The sequence below is a fragment of the Oncorhynchus mykiss genome, chromosome 32 (genome assembly GCF_013265735.2).
Source record: "Oncorhynchus mykiss isolate Arlee chromosome 32, USDA_OmykA_1.1, whole genome shotgun sequence".
NCBI classification, from domain to species: domain Eukaryota; kingdom Metazoa; phylum Chordata; class Actinopteri; order Salmoniformes; family Salmonidae; genus Oncorhynchus; species Oncorhynchus mykiss.
The window spans coordinates 20,448,021-20,464,433 of NC_050572.1; the positions used below are offsets into that span (position 1 = coordinate 20,448,021).

The 16,413-nt window shown below is 41.9% G+C and overlaps 1 protein-coding gene across 2 annotated transcripts in view; it reads right to left on the bottom strand.

The window, feature by feature from the left end:
* The window catches only part of LOC110489401 (CUB and sushi domain-containing protein 3), a 650,169-nt gene extending 634,161 nt beyond the window's left edge, over positions 1–16,008 (bottom strand). For both annotated transcript variants that reach the window (XM_036971421.1, XM_036971422.1), the window contains exon 1: positions 15,718–16,008. In XM_036971421.1, the coding sequence (XP_036827316.1) occupies positions 15,718–15,907 (190 nt within the window). In that variant the 5' untranslated portion in view covers positions 15,908–16,008. The remainder of the gene's footprint in view (positions 1–15,717) is intronic.
* Between the last annotated feature and the right edge of the window lie 405 nt (positions 16,009–16,413).

Genomic DNA, 16,413 nt, shown 5'->3' on the forward strand with positions numbered 1-16,413 from the left:
GAAGAATGTGCTCTGGTCAGATGAAACCAAAATTGAACTTTTTGGCAACAATGCAAAACGTTATGTTTGGCGTAAAAGCAACACAGCTGAACACATCATCCCCACTGTCAAACGTGGTGGTGGCAGCATCATGGTTTGGGCCTGCTTTTAATTCAGCAGGGACAGGGAAGATGGTTAAAATGTATGGGAAGATGGATGGAGCCAAATACAGGACCATTCTAGAAGAAAACCTGATGGAGTCTGCAAAAGACCTGAGACTGGGACGGAGATTTGTCTTCCAACAAGACAATGATCCAAAACATAAAGCAAAATCTACAATGGAATGGTTCAAAAATAAACATATCCAGGTGTTAGAATGGCCAAGTCAAAGTCCAGACCTGAATCCAATCGAGAATCTGTGGAAAGAACTGAAAACTGCTGTTCACAAATGCTCTCCATCCAACCTCACTGAGCTCGGCCATGATTGGGAGTCCCATAGGGCGGCGCACAATTGGCCCAGTGTCATCCGGGTTAGGCTGTCATTGTAAATAAGAATTTGTTCTTAACTGACTTGCCTAGTTAAATAATGGAAAAATAAAATAAAGGTGTACCAAAACATTCATGCACAATTTTCTCAAAAGTGGGGTTACACATGTATCAGCTTTCATAGCAAAATTACTTTCATCATGTTCCTCAATTGTAGTGTAATATACTGTATCCCATTTTCTAGCTCTGAGTCCCTACTTTTTTGAAACACCATTTCAAATTTTGCTATGTAAGACCGAATCGAGCCCGGCCGGTAACATTTCTCAATGCAAACAGAAACAATAGAAACCAGATGGGAAAGAGAGATTTGAGCTGTTATTCTACATATTGATTCAGTGCTAGTGTTACAGACAGGGTAACACTTTATTTGGATAGTCCATCTGTAGATGATCTACAGACTATCAGTAACATTTCAACAATCTACTAAGTCTAACCCTAACCATAACCTTTACCTTAACCCTCATCCTCATCCTAACCCTAAACTTAACCCTTACCCTAACCTTAGCCTTAAAACCTCTTAAGGTATAGGGGGCAGCATTTTCACTTTTGGATAAATAGCGTGCCCAATTTCAACTTCCTGCTACTCATGCCAGGAATATTAGATATGCATATTATTAGTAGATGTGGATAGAAAACACTCTGAAGTTTCTAAAACTGTTTGAATCATGTCTGTGAGTATAACACAACTTATGTAGCAGGCAAAACCCCGAGGACTAACTGCTCAGATTTTTTTTTTGCCTCTGACTGTTCCCTGAATTGTCTTTGCCAAGGGATATTTCATAGGAACCACTTCCACTGGATGTCACCAGTCTTTGGAATTTGGTTGAGGTTATTCCTTTGTGCAACGAAGAAGAAGAACATCCTGGAACAACGTTACACTATTGAGAGTTGTGCAAGACGTAGAAAGGAGCATGGTTTGTTTACTTGCTGTATTGAACACAGATAGCCCCGTCTACAATTTGATTGATTATTAACGTTTAAAAATAACTAAAGTTTAATTACAAAAGTAGTTTGAAATATTTTGGCAAAGTTTATAGGCAACTTTTGAAATGTTTTGTAGTGACGTTGTGTTTTTTGGAAGCTGTTTTTTTCTGGATCAAACACGTCAAATAAATGGACATTTGGATATATATGGACGAATTAATCGAACAAAAGGACCAATTGTGATGTTTATGGTCCATATTGGAGTGCCAACAAAAGAAGCTCATCAAAGGTAATGCATGTTTTATATTTTATTTCAGCGTTTTGTGTAGCGCCTGCAGGGTTGAAATATGCTACCCTCTTTGTTGACATTGTGCTATCATCAGATAATAGCTTCTTAAGCTTCTTAAGCTTCTTAAGCTTCTTCTTAAACTTTTAAAAATCTGACATGTTGGCTGGATTCACAATGAGTGTAGCTTTAATTGAATATCTTACATGTGTGTTTTAATGAATGTTTGATTTTATACCATTATTTGAATTTGCCGCATTGCATTTTCCCTGGGTTTTTTTCAAGTGGGACGCAAGCGTCCCCTATACTCATAAGAAGTTTAAGAGATGGCACCATACTGTATGGCCGCAGTTTGTGAGCTCCGACCCAACTTTGCTATTTTGTGATTCTTTTGGAGTTTACCTTTACTTTATTTTCACGAAATGTAACCGCTATCATTTCTTATAACTGACAAAAACCTTTGAACATCAGCTCGGCAGTTACTTACCTTATTTCTGGCTTCAACTTCGATCTCGACTCATCTGCCCTTGGCTATATCTGTGATTCCAACCCAATTTTGGGGGTATACAAGAGGAAACGCTGGCTTTACAGGCAAGAGAGGGGGAGTCCTGGCGAGATTAAGGCGTACTGAAAAAATCTAACCTCCATTCTATTGGCCAATGTACAGTCACTTAATAATAAGATGGATGACCTCCAAACGCTGATTTGATACCAACGGGACTCTCGTAAATGCAATATTCTCTGCTGTTCTGATCCATGGCTATCCAACATGATGGATTCTCCATTCACCGAGCGGACAGGACAGTGGAGTCAGTGGAGAGGTTAACCTCTTCGTCAACAACAGGTGGAATAACTGATGGTCAAATGCCTACCCTTCTACCTCCAGAGGGAGTTTTCAGCTGTTATCGTGACTGTTGTATACATTCCACCTCAGGACAAGAAAAATAACACTTACCGAACTGGCATTTAACGAACTGTACAAAGCTATAAACAAGCAGGAAAACGGGTTACACTGTTACTCTACCCAAATGCAAGCATAAAAGGCTCTCTCTCGTCCCCCATTTGGCAATTAAGATCATGACTCTGTATTCCTGCTTCCTGTTTACAAGCAGAAGCTCAAGCTAGAAGTACCCATGACACACTCTGTTGAGAAATGGTCATCAGAATCAAGAGATTATTCTACAGGACTGCTTTGGTAGCACTGATTGGAATATGTTTAGAGACTCTGCTGATAACATTGACTTCCGTTACCGGCTTCATTAGGAAATGTATCGGTGACATTGTCCCCACAGTGAAAGTTTGCTGCTTCCCCAATGAAAAGCCCCAGATTAACACTGAGATTTGTGCTAATCTAAAGGACAGGGCTACCGCACACAGGGCTATCACAGACAACCCTGACGCTACGGCTGAGGACAGGAACAAGTACAAGACGTCCCACTACGACCTCCACAGAGTCATCAAACGAGCAAAATGATAGTATATGAATAAGGTGGAATCATATTACAGGCTCTGACGCCTGCTGCATATGGCAGAGGCTACAGTCCATTATGGATTACAAAGAAAGACCCAGTCGTGATCAAAATTAACAGCACTGTGCCATGCGTGAGGGGCCCCACCGAACCAGAGGTTTGGGTGATCTCAGCGTCCGAGGCTGACCTGAGTAAGGTCTTTAATCAGGTCAACACTTGCAAGGCGCCAGCCGGACGGTAGTCTAGGGTGTGTTCTCAGAGCATTTGCAGAGCAGCTGGCAGGTATATTCGCTGTAATTTTCAACCTCTCATTGTTCCAGTCTGTAATCCCCACATGTTTTTAGCTGACCACCATCATTCCTGTTCCCAAAAACTCTAAGGCTTCATGCCACAATGACTACCGCCCTGTAGCACTCACATCTGTAATCATGAAGTGCTTTGAAAGTCTGGTTATGGCACGCATCAATTCCATCCCATCATCCCAGACACTAGACCCACTCCACTTTGCAAACCGCCCCAACAAATCCACAGATGAAGCAATCTCAATTGCACTCCACTCTGCCCTTACCCACCTAGATAAGAGGAATACCTATGTGAGAATGATGTTCATTGACTACAGCTCAGTGTTAAACACCATTGTCCCTTCCAAATCATCAAAAAGTTCTACAGCTGCTCCATTGAGAGCATCTTGACTGGCTGCATCACTGCTTGATATGGCAACAGCACTGCCCTCAATCGCATGGCACTACAGCCTACTACATAACTGGGGACGAGCTTCCTGCCATCCAGGACCTCTATATCAGGCGGTGTGAAAGGAAGGCCTGGAGTATCATTAAAGACTCCATCCACACAAGCCATAGAATGTTCTCTCTGCTTCCACATGGCAAGTGGTACCGGTGCATCAAGTCATACTATCAGGCCCCTAAACAGCTTCTATATGGTTTTGGAACTGACCCTGGGACTAACCCTATATACAGTTTACTTACTTTGTCGTGTTGTTCTTATTTTTATTTATTGTAAGTTTTTGTTCTACCTTATGTGATTTTTAGTACAATATTGATATTGATTACTGCATTGTTGGGTTTCGAGCTTGCAACAAAGGCATTTCACTTTACTAGTGTACGTGACATTAAAACTTGAAACTTAACCCTTACCCTAACCCTTATCCTAAAACAGTGGTCATCAACCTTTTCTGAGTCAAGATCACTTTCGCAGTCAAAACGCAAGCTGAGATCTACTGCCTTGATTTTTTTTAAACATGACTTACAATGATTTTTTACATTAAACTTGTTAGGGCTAGGGTCCTTTTTTCTGATTTTCCGCCTGACTGACGTGCCCAAAGTAAACTCCCTGTTACTCAGGCCAAGAAGCCAGGATATGCATATAATTGGTACCATTGGATAAAAAACACTTTGAAGTTTGTAGAATAAAAAAAAAAGTATGAGACGATAACACAATAGATATGGTAGTTTTTTTTTGAGAGCCCATGCTCTTACATATCCAAATCCAATTCCTATGGATTCCACTAGATGTCAACAGTCTTTGTTCAAGGTTTCAGGCTTGTAACTTGAATAATGGGTAAGAAATATGAGTTTTAGTTCAACAACACCAGCTAGGAAATCCGTGTTTGCGCGACCTATGAAGAGGACGCGCACCTGCTAATATTGCTTTCCTGTTGAACATACTTCTTTCTGAAATATTATAGTTTAATTACATTTTTGGGTACCTGAGGTGTAAATAGAAACGTATTTTGACTTGTTGAAACAAAGTTTAGGTGTAGATTTTCGGATTCCTTTCTCTGCATGTTGAACGAGTGGATTGCTCAAATCAATGGTGCCAATGAAATTGACTTTTTGGGATATAAAGAAGGATTTTATCTAACAAAATGACACTACATGTTATAGCTGGGACCCTATGGATGACAAATCAGAGGAAGATTTTCAAAAAGTAAGTGAATATTTATTAATTAATCGCTATTTGTGATTTTATGAAACCTGTGGAAAAATATGTTGATGTAGGTCGCCGTCCTCAAACAATCGCATGGCATGCTTTCACAGTAAAGCCTTCTGTAAATCAGACAGTGCAGTTAGAATAAACCTCTTAGCGTGCTAAATTCGACAACATCCGGTGAAATCTGAGCGCGCCAAATTGAAAATACAAAATCGTAATATTAAACATTCATGAAAATACAAGTGTCATACATGATTCTTTAGCTTAGAATGTTGGTAATCGAACCACTTTTTCCGATTTACAATAGGCTTTACGGCAAAAGCATGGCATTCGATTATCTGAGGACAGCGTCTCACAACAACATATGTTTTCAAACCAGCACAGGCTTCACAAAATCATAAATAGAGATAAAATAAATCACTTAACTTTGAAGATCTTCTTCGGTTTGCAATCACAAGGGTCCCAGCTACACAATAAAGTCCTTATTTTTTATATCCCAAAAAGTATATTTATTAGGCGTCATTGAGTTCAGTAATCCACCGTTTCAACATGCCGACAAAGTCCCAAAAGTTACCGGTAAAGTTTGTCCAAACAAGACAAACCATGTTTCTAATTAATCCTCAGGTAGTCTAATATCTAAATAAATGATCATATTTCATACGGAGAATAATATGTTCAATAGGGAAGGAAAATAACAACGAGCACGCCCTCATTCACGAGCGCAAAGAGTCTACTTTTGCCTTACCTCTCCCCATGGATAAACAACTATTACTCGTTGGTTTTTCAAAAAACAAGCCTGAATCCATGTATAAAGACTGTTGACATCTAGTGGAAGCCATAGGAACTGCAATCTCGGAGGCGGAAGTCATAGTTTTCAACAGCTTCACATTTGAAGTTGATGGGAGCTCAAAAAGAATAATTCCTGATGGGTTTTCCTCTGGTTTTTGCCTGCCATACAAGTTTTGTTAAACTCACAGACATTATTTTAACAGTTTTAGCAATTTCAGAGTGTTTTTCATCCAATTCTATCAATGATATGCATATCCTAGCCTCTGGGCCTGAGTAACAGGGTGTTTACTTTGGGCACGTCAGACAGGCGGAAATTCAGGATATTGCCCCCGACCCTATAAAGGTTAACAAGAATTTAAGCTTTCAACTGATTTAAGACACATGTATGTACGTAAATGTTTAATATCCATAATTTTTTGATAATTTATTTGAATTGCGCACCCTACAGTTTCACCGGAAGTTGTCCCGCTAGAGGGATGCCTAGCCATAAGAAGTTTTAACCTAATAAAAACAGTTCTGTATGAATGAGGTTTGTGAATTAGGCCTAATACATTATCAAAGCGTATTGGCTACACGCCTGGCCTGGCAATAGCGTTCTTCTCAGACCATACTATATTTCATAACTTGAGCTTTGATAATAAAATAGATCAGTTGGTTTAGTACTTGCGAGGCACAGCTGAGCATAATCTGAAATAGTTTGCAAAAGTAGCTTTTTTATTTTACTGGACTGATGGTTTCCTGCATCTGATGGTCATGGTGCATTCAAGACAACTGGGAAGTAGGAAAAATAGCGAGGTCAAAGCATGAACTCAGTCAAATCATGATATCCGCTGATCCTCTCCACAGGGGCCCCTCAGGGGTGCGTGCTCAGTCCCCTCCTGTACTCCCTGTTCACTCATGACTGCACGGCCAGGCACAACTCCTACACCATCATTAAGTTTGCTGATGACACGACAGTGACAGGCCTGATAACCGACAACAACGAGCCAGCCTATAGGGAGGAGGTCAGAGACCTGGCCGTGTGGTGAAACGACAACAACCTCTCCCTCTTTTACACTACTGTTACTCTCTGTTGTTATCATCTATGCATAGTCACTTTTATAACTCTACCTACATGTACATAAACTCAGCAAATAAAGAAACGTCCTCTCACTGTCAACTGCGTTTATTTTCAGCAAACTTAACATTTAATATTTGTATGAACATAACAAGATTCAACAACTGAGACATAAACTGAACAAGTTCCACAGACATGTGTCTAACAGAAATTAAATTATGTGTCCCTGAACAAAGGAGGGTTAAAAATCAAAAGTAACAGTCAGTTACTGGTGTACCAGCTGCATTAAGTACTGCAGTGCATCTCCTCCTCATGGACTGCAGCAGATTTCTCAGATCTTGCTGTGAGATGTTACCCCACTCTTCCACCAAGGCACCTGCAAGTTCCCAGACATTTCTGGGGGAATGTCCCTCGCCCTCACCCTCCGATCCAACACGTCCCAGACGTGCTCAATGGGATTGAGATCAGGGCTCTTGGCCATGGCCATGGCAGAACACTGACATTCCTGTCTTGCAGGAAATCACGCACAGAATGAGCAGTATGGCTGGTGGCATTGTCATGCTGGAGGGTCATGTCAGGATGAGCCTGCAGGAAGGGTACCACATGAGGGAGTAGGATGTCTTCCCTGTAATGCACAGCGTTGAGATTGACTGCAATGACAACAAGCTCAGTCCGATTATGCTATGACACACCGCCCCAGACCATGATGGACCATCCACCTCCAAATCAATCCCGCTCCAGAGTACAGGCCTCGGTGTAACGCTCATTCCTTCGACGATAAACGCAAATCCGACCATTACCCCTGGTGAGACAAAACCACGACTCGTCAGTGAAGAGCACTTTTTGCCAGTCCGGTCTGGTCCTGCGATGGTGGGTTTGTGCCCATAGGCTACGTTGTTACCGGTGATGTCTGGTGAGGACCTGCCATACAACAGGCCTACAATCTCTCAGTCCAGCCTCTCTCAGCCTATTGCGGACAGTCTGAGCACTGATGAAGGGATTGTGCGATCCTGGTTTAACTCGGGCAGTTGTTGTTGCCATCCTATACCTGTCCCACAGGTGTGATGTTCGGATGTACCGTTCCTGTGCAGGTGCTGATACATGTGGTCTGCCACTGCGAGGACGATCAGCTGTCCGTCCTGTCTCCCTGTAGCCCTCTCTTACGCGTCTCACAGTACGGACATTGCAATTTATTGCCCTGGCCACATCTGCAGTCCTCATGCCTCCTTGAGGCATGCCTAAGGCACGTTCACGCAGATGAGCAGGGACCCTGGGCATCTTTCTGTTTGTGTTTTTCAGTCAGTAGAAAGACCTGTTTAGTGTCCTAAGTTGTCATAACTGTGACCTTAATTGCCTACCGTCTGTAACCTGTTAGTGTCTTAATGACCATTCCACAGGTGCATGTTCATTAATTGTTTATGATTCAACGAACAAGCTTGGGAAACAGTGTTTCAACTCTTTACACTGAAGATCTGTGAAGTTATTTGGATTTTTAAGAATTATCTTCGTAAGACCTGAAAAAAGCGACGTTTCTTTTTTTGCTGAGTTTATTACCTCAACTAACTGGTGCCCCCGCACATTAACTCCATACCGGTACCCTCCGTATATTGTCTCGCTATTGTTATTTTACTGCTGCTCTGTCGCGGATCCTCCCGGAAGGTTCATTACGCATTACGTATGTCCAGCGCCGCCGCCGCGTCTTTGGCAGCTGCAACTGGGCCATCATACGTCGCCACAACGGGTCTGTCCGATGATGCCACTTCAGCAGCCACAACTGGTCCATCCAACGCCACCACAAGCAGTCCGTTCGACACTGGTCCGTCTGACGACGCTGCAACTTCGGCAGCTGCATCGGGTCCCGATCAACCCGCACTGCGTTCCTGTGATTGTCCTTGAGGCCGGATTCGTTACGCTGAGGGGGTGTACTGTCACTGATCCTTCTGGAACTTTCATTATGCACACCTGTCCCTTATTCCGACTGATTAGTATTTGCATGTATGTGCCCTTTGGTTTCCATTGGGCGGTCGATTATTGTTACTATGGCTGTTGGTTTGTGTGAGTACCTGTGCTGTGTGTGTTGGACATTCGTGCCCTTTGGGATTGTGCAGATGATTACGGGTCTTTTCCCGTGTGTTAATAATTGTGCGCGTGTTATTTAGTCAAGGTACTCCTCACTCTTTTGTTTGGGTTTCAACCCTGTGTTTTGTATGGTGTTTGTTTGGTCTTCGTCCCCGTGTCCTTACACGGCACGCCGTAATTTGGTCTTGATAAAAAATAAAATTAGGCATTCCTACGCCTGTCTACCAATCCTTCATGCCAACGTGACATGCTCCTTAATTACATGTTACTTTTATTTTTAACTGCATTGTTGGTTAGGGGCTCATAAGTAAGCATTTCACTGTAACCTGTTGTGTTCGGCGCATGCGACTAATAACATTTGATTTTATTTGATCTTCAGGTCTGAAAGTCAGAGCTCTCGAAAGATGCTAGAGGTTCCGACTTGGAATTCTGAGTTGGATTACCATTCATTTTTTCCGAGTTCTCAGTTGTCTTGAATGCACATAAGTTGGAGATTTCTGAGTTACGAGTTATTAGTTGTTTTGTACACAACATTCGTCTCAGCGGAAGGCGGGAGAAAGCAGCAAAGGGTCCGCCTCTCACGGTCCCTGCTCTCTCCTTCTTTTCCTCCAGTGAGACTGACCAGAGGGAGGGGACACCGTCTTCCACCTGCTCTCTCCTTCTTTTCCTCCAGTGAGACTGACCAGAGGGAGGGGACACCGTCTTCCAGCTGCTCTCTCCTTCCTTTCCTCCTGTGAGACTGACCAGAGGGAGGGGACACCATCTTCCACCTGCTCTCTCCTTCCTTTCCTCCTGTGAGACTGACCAGAGGGAGGGGACACCGTCTTTCACCTGCTCTCTCTTTCTTTTCCTCCGGTGAGACTGACCAGAGAGAGGGGACACCGTCTTCCACCTGCTCTCTCCTTCCGTTCCTCCTGTGAGACTGACCAGAGAGAGGCGACACCGTCTTCCACCTGGTGGTGAAACTCGAGTCGCACCGCATCTGCCACGTGCACAAATTCATGTTGTTCCTATGACCAGAGAAAGTGAAATATTCTTAGATATTAACATAGATACAACGAGCTGCTAATAATAATAAAAATACAGGGATATCAATCCAACTGCAGCGGGAGTGCAAGTAGGGAGAAGCGCATTTCATGTTTTGTAATAGTGTTGAATAAAAACAGTGTTGACAGTGCTGAATAAAAACTATTACATGAACTCATTCATAAAAACAGCAGCTCATTGCTGTTTCTTATACAGTCGCTCTCTAGTCATGGTTTTAAAAGTAAAAAGATCTCAAATAGGCTAGTATAAAACTTTGCTGTGCCCAGGGTCGTGATATGAGCTATCCGATTGGTCAGCGCAGTAGGTACACTTAATTTATACACAGATCTCCCAGTCCGCCAGATAGGCAGAGTTTGTCTTTTCAGACATGAAATGGTTCAAAATTGGAACACTTTGCCTAACAGGTGCGCAGGGCTTCTGAATCAAGTGCAAACAGCGGTAGGGGCACTATCGTTGGCTTTTCTACAGAAATGTGTGGTGATCAAGCATTTCTGTAGAATGCCCCGATCGCGACCGGTTGGTGACCCCTGTTCTAAACCTTACCCTAACTATCCAAAGAAAGTGTGGCCCATCAAATCTCAAGGAAAAGGGGAATATAGGGAACGTAAAGTAGACCTGCTCTGCAAACAGATAGGCACTCCAAACCCCAATGTGTGAGACAGGTGTGATTTAAAAGAGCACCTATTCCATTGACACAAGCATCTGCTCCCAGCGGTAGAGAACAAGGCTCCCAAGTGAAATGTAGAAATACATCACCCAACAACTGAGCTCAACGGTTTTTATGTCCCAATAATGACAGAGGCAAAGTCAAGACCAACACCCCATGTAAAAACGTGACCCACCATGATGGAAAGGCAGCAGGTCAACGCTGTACACTACACTCCCTTTCCAGTGGTGGTGTCTTTACGTTCTTTGGCAAACTCTGGATCTGATGATGGATGTGAGTGACGATGAAACATCTCTCTCACACAGACCATTGGTCTCTCGCTGAAATACCTGGTGTCAGATGTTACTAGACCTATAAAATAAAATGACCCCCTTATGCAAGAAAGTCACAGGGAGGCACCAAGGGCAGCAGTCTACTGTAAGCACTGGGAAGTTCAGCCAATCCAGGATCAGAGCCAAGGAAAGGACACTTGCCTGTAAATAGACTAGGACCAGCAATTTCGAAAGCACACAGACCCACAGCAACCCTCTATCCATTATACTAGAACTAATTTATCAACAACATACATTTTATTGATGATACCATAGTTAGTTAATGGGTCCCTTATTGGAAAACCGATTGACTGTAATCTGCATAGCAACAGAAAAAAAGACAAGCCATTTACTGTAGGAGTAAATACAACAGGAATGTTCCTGATTTATTTATGGTCCGATAATTAACATAATGACCGAACAAAGATCTGCTTCGTATCAAAACATTGTCAATAAAGCAGTGAATTGTGAGCTTTAACAGTGAGCGGGCCTTCTTGTTCTTTACTGATAATGAACATTAACAGTATAATGAACATGGTCACAGTGCCCACAGAGAAGGAGATTGTACCTTCAATGACCTACATGACCAACAGGGAGAATGGAAAGCGCAGATGTGATTTGAAGCTAAAACTACAGCAGACGTCATTGGACAAAACATTTTGAAATGTGACCTTATTTTGTGCACTGAACAGCAATAGGCTTGATGAAAAGGCTGGATAACGACCTCCAACAATCTGAGTATGGGTAAGCATCTCATGATGTCAGTCAGACGTGTAGACCAGAGAGACAGTGTTGTGGGTTTGTACCTGAGTTGTGTAGACAGATATGAAACGTTGATTTAACAGTCTCCAGCACCAATTGTCAAAATCCCCACACAACACCTCCCATTGTGTGAGGTTATCCCCAGACAAACACAGAGTTCACTGGGTCTCAGTATACAAAACTGACCACATGCATTCCCTTCGGATCAGTTTTGCTGGTATAACTCCACTCTGGATGTCCACTCACATTACATAACATCCTGGTTGTACTGTTTGGTTAGTCATCAGATGACTCATTATGAAAAAGCTCTGATTCTCTAGAATCTTAGAGAATTCTAGAAAATCTGAAAATTCTAGAGAATTTTAGAGAATTCTAGACTAGAGAATCCTTGAGAATTCAAGAGAATCCTAGGGAATTACAGGTCTTCTGACATATGCCAGCTACAGTACATAGACTGGACTTAATCAAAAATCAGCAATAACCTTGTGTTTTCAGATAATAACTTACTCAGGTGGTGGATTACATTTGAACTAATATGGATCCATCCCCTAGCCAACCTCATGTGCCTCTCCATCACTGCCACAAGGGGACAATGTCCAAAGGTCAAGAATGATTTCCCAGAAGAGACCTTGACTGAGAGTGACCAACGATGATTCATGTTGACTAAGTACAAAGTCATTTGCAGACAGATACCATTGAAGCAAACCTGCAGTAAAAAGTATTACTTCCAACAACAAAAAGAATAGATGAGTTCATATTGAAGTGGTGTTTTGTGTCTGCTACAAGAATTGAAATCAATATCTCTGGTCCCTTGCAATAAGATACAGCATTAGGGATTTCTTTATGTCCATAATATCAAGCGAAAGAAGATACAGCTAAAAAGAAAATGGTCCTTGTATCCACTGCTGTGAAGATTGTGCAATATCTCTTGAGGCTCACTTTAATGGAAGTGCAATGTACAATCCATTAGTCAGTTGATACCCTGTGTTTACACATACGCTATTCTGCAGACATGTTAAAATGTTTGTATACGCTCTTGGTGCAAACAACAACTGTCACCTACCCACTCTGGTGCCAAAACACACACACACAGACATGTAATAAATCTAGGTTACTGCAGACATCTGTGGACTGTAACTACTGCACTCTGCACCTGCCTGTGCCACGACGGCAAACTGGGCTCATGGTGATTCAAACAGCTCTTTCATTTGCAGGGAGAGAGCAGTCAGCCTCACACACACTGGGGTGTGTGTGTGTGTGTGTGTGTGTGTGTGTGTGTGTGTGTGTGTGTGTGTGTGTGTGTGTGTGTGTGTGTGTGTGTGTGTGTGTGTGTGTGTGTGTATGTGTACTCATCACAGGCATAATCCTGCTAGTTGTTAATAATCCACCCCTACCTGCTTACCTCATACTGTACAGTAGGATCTTAATTTGATCACCCTGTTGCAGCAATGCAGGAAATGTCAAATGCATAGTGTCTTTGAAGTTTTAAAAGGTTGCTGAAGTTTATCATTTCCACTTTGAAATTTCAGACTTGATTGTACCTTACAAAAAATGTATCAACCCCTACAAAAATGTACATTAATTATAATCCACATAATAATTCACATTTCCTGTTGCTGCAGGATTATTTTCCTGTTGTAGAAAACTGGCTCAAAATAAGATCCTACATCTATATCATTATATTGAACATGGCCAGGTCTTGTCTATTAGCCAGCCTGTGTGAATTCACCCACGCTATCGACAAATATAATGACACCGTGGGGGAATGGTCTCTGGCTGGGAGAATGTTCCTCAGTGTTCTAATTTCTAATTATATGGCTCAGACTTCATGGAGAGTAAGGTGATTTAATCCAATGTAGAATGGAATTTCTGTACTTGATGAATTGCTAGGGACAAGTGAACTAACTGTGGGTACACATACTAATCTGCGATGTGCTATTAGTACGCAGTAGTGATATACCTATATTCAAAGGTAAAACTTTTCCTCCGAGTTTAATCATGGCATCGAAATTGAGATGCAAGTATTTGGTTTGTATACATTTACAAATAACCTCCGTCTGTCTTCACTGGAACTGAACCAAAACAATACATTTTGCCATAACAATTATTCAATGTAGGCTAAGTATGAACATCATCCAAAATGTATAGAGAGAGGGAGGTATGTGTTGCTGGTCCTGGATAATAAGTATTTGTCATCTGGATCTCATCACACCGCCACCGCGCGTCGGTTTATCATCCGGCCATAGCACCAAGCACAAACGGAGTAGGCAGACTACTTACTTTTTCACCAAATATCGTCACTGTATAGGCCTAAGCTAAATAAATGATGTTGTCCTCTGGAGACGTGTTACGGACCGGCATTTTTGTGTCTTCTTAACTATCGTAATAAATGCAGTTTACTGAGGCCTTGGGCTTGACGACTCAGATGTGAATCGATGGGTGACCAGGATGCAGAGCGCGTGCAGTAGAATATTAATCAGACTTCTAGCAAAGAACGCTGAGTGGGTATCGACAGTGAAAAGGTCTGAATGATCTGAAAAGAGGCTAGCAGGAAAGAGATGACGACAAGACGACCCGCATACAGTTGCCTATATGATTGTTGTCGTTCTTGTGCCTACGAAAGATGCCCATCGGGCATCGGGCATCAGCATTAGCTAAAGAAAGTGGTATAGGCTATGCAAATTTAATTGCGGGCAGGTGATGTTGACGCGCGAAGGCTGACACCCGATATAGGCTACTCCCCTAAATACCATGTTCAGCGTCTACCCTAAATCAGTGCCACCACCACTGATTGTACCAATGTATGCAGCAAACACTATTGTCCAAATGTATCTATTCAATTACGTCAACTTCTTAGCACTTGAATCATCAACACATATTGTCTCAGAAGCATAAACCAAATAAAATGCCTTCTTCGCAGCATGATTCCAGCCATAATACATGCTTGGAATCAAACAGACCTAAACCCTCTCATCTTTAATATATTCTACTAGAATTATAAGAAACCCGGAATATATCAATAGGTGTTAAATAATCAATCCAATATGTTGCAAATGAATGATGCATCTGCATCGATGTGCTTGTGTTTGGTGCCATACGCGCAACAGTTAAATCACAGCCCACCAAAGCCTATAGTCTATTGGCTTTAGGGAAGGCTTGTCTTACAATTAAGGAAAAGGTGGCAGTATATACAAAAGGATGGTATGGGGTAAAGACATCGTTTTGCTTGGAGTTATTGGAAGAGGAAGAGTATTTTAGATGAATAGGTGCTATATTATTTATATATATCCTATATGTCCCCCATATGTTCTCTCCCTCAAACACAAGGTAATCAGAAATATGAGGAACATGTCTGTAGTTGTCTGTGTAGTCTCATTATATAGTCTAAAATTGTAACGTGCCTTACACTGATTTATAAACCGAGGAGCTTGCACCTCTCATTTGCCATATACATTTTCTGAAACAAATGTGGTTCATTTCTAAGAATTTACAGAAATCATATTTCAAATAAAACAGGTGGATAGTGACGAGTATGGAAATGGGTCTGGTAAGATAAAAAAAAATATGCAGATAGGGGTGCGTAATCTCCCCTAAACAACCCACCGGTTATTAGGAATAAGCAACTCACGTATCCGCTTGAGCATACTGCAAGAATATTTATTGAGCTCTCGCTCAATGCCTGCATTGAACCGGCAGCCTGGCAAGTAAATGTTTCACCTTAGCTCTAGCCTTTTTTAATGCCTTTTTACTGCACAGCCGGGTTTTCCAATACAAAAAGACACCATCCTCCTCCAAAAACATAAGTAGTAAGACATGCAATACTACATAGGACATCAACGGATTTTCCTTACCTCGCACACACGTGACCATCATAAAAAATACGAGATTCCAAAATATAACTCCAGTTTTAATCCTCATTTTTTTAGCTTGTAAAAAGTCCACTGGACCGCATCTAATACATCCTCTCTTGAAAAGCTTTAGGATGTCCGTCGACCTGATTTTATACCCCTCTATGTCATCTGTTTTCATGTTCACAATCATGAAGCTAGTTATTCTCTTCTCAATCTCCTCCGTTCCTCAGCCGGTAGCGGTGTGTCTTCGGTTGTGGCTGGCGCGCGGTCACAGCTCGAAGTGAACGGCGATGCTGGGATACCACAGCAACCTTGACGAGGACTCAACCATCTCACCAACAGGGGCAAAACTCTCAGCTCGATTCCTCGCGAGTTGGTACGTTGTTTAAAACGAAGTGTATTTAATTTTTTATTTTCTATAGTCAGTGTTTTCTGTGGAAATATCTCACCACATGAGTAGAGATGGTAGGTAACATAGCCATCAAATAAGAACAAAACTGAACCACACGAGTCAAGTGCATTCCCACGGAAATAAATAAATATAGAAAATATTCTCAGTGACGATAATATGATAGGCTAATCTGGAGCCAATAAAAAAGAAAACAAGTATTTTCTTAAAGAAAATCATAAATTGCATGTAGAGTTTTTTTTTGCTATCTAAACTTCCTGACTGACAACGCTATAATTCAGAAAATG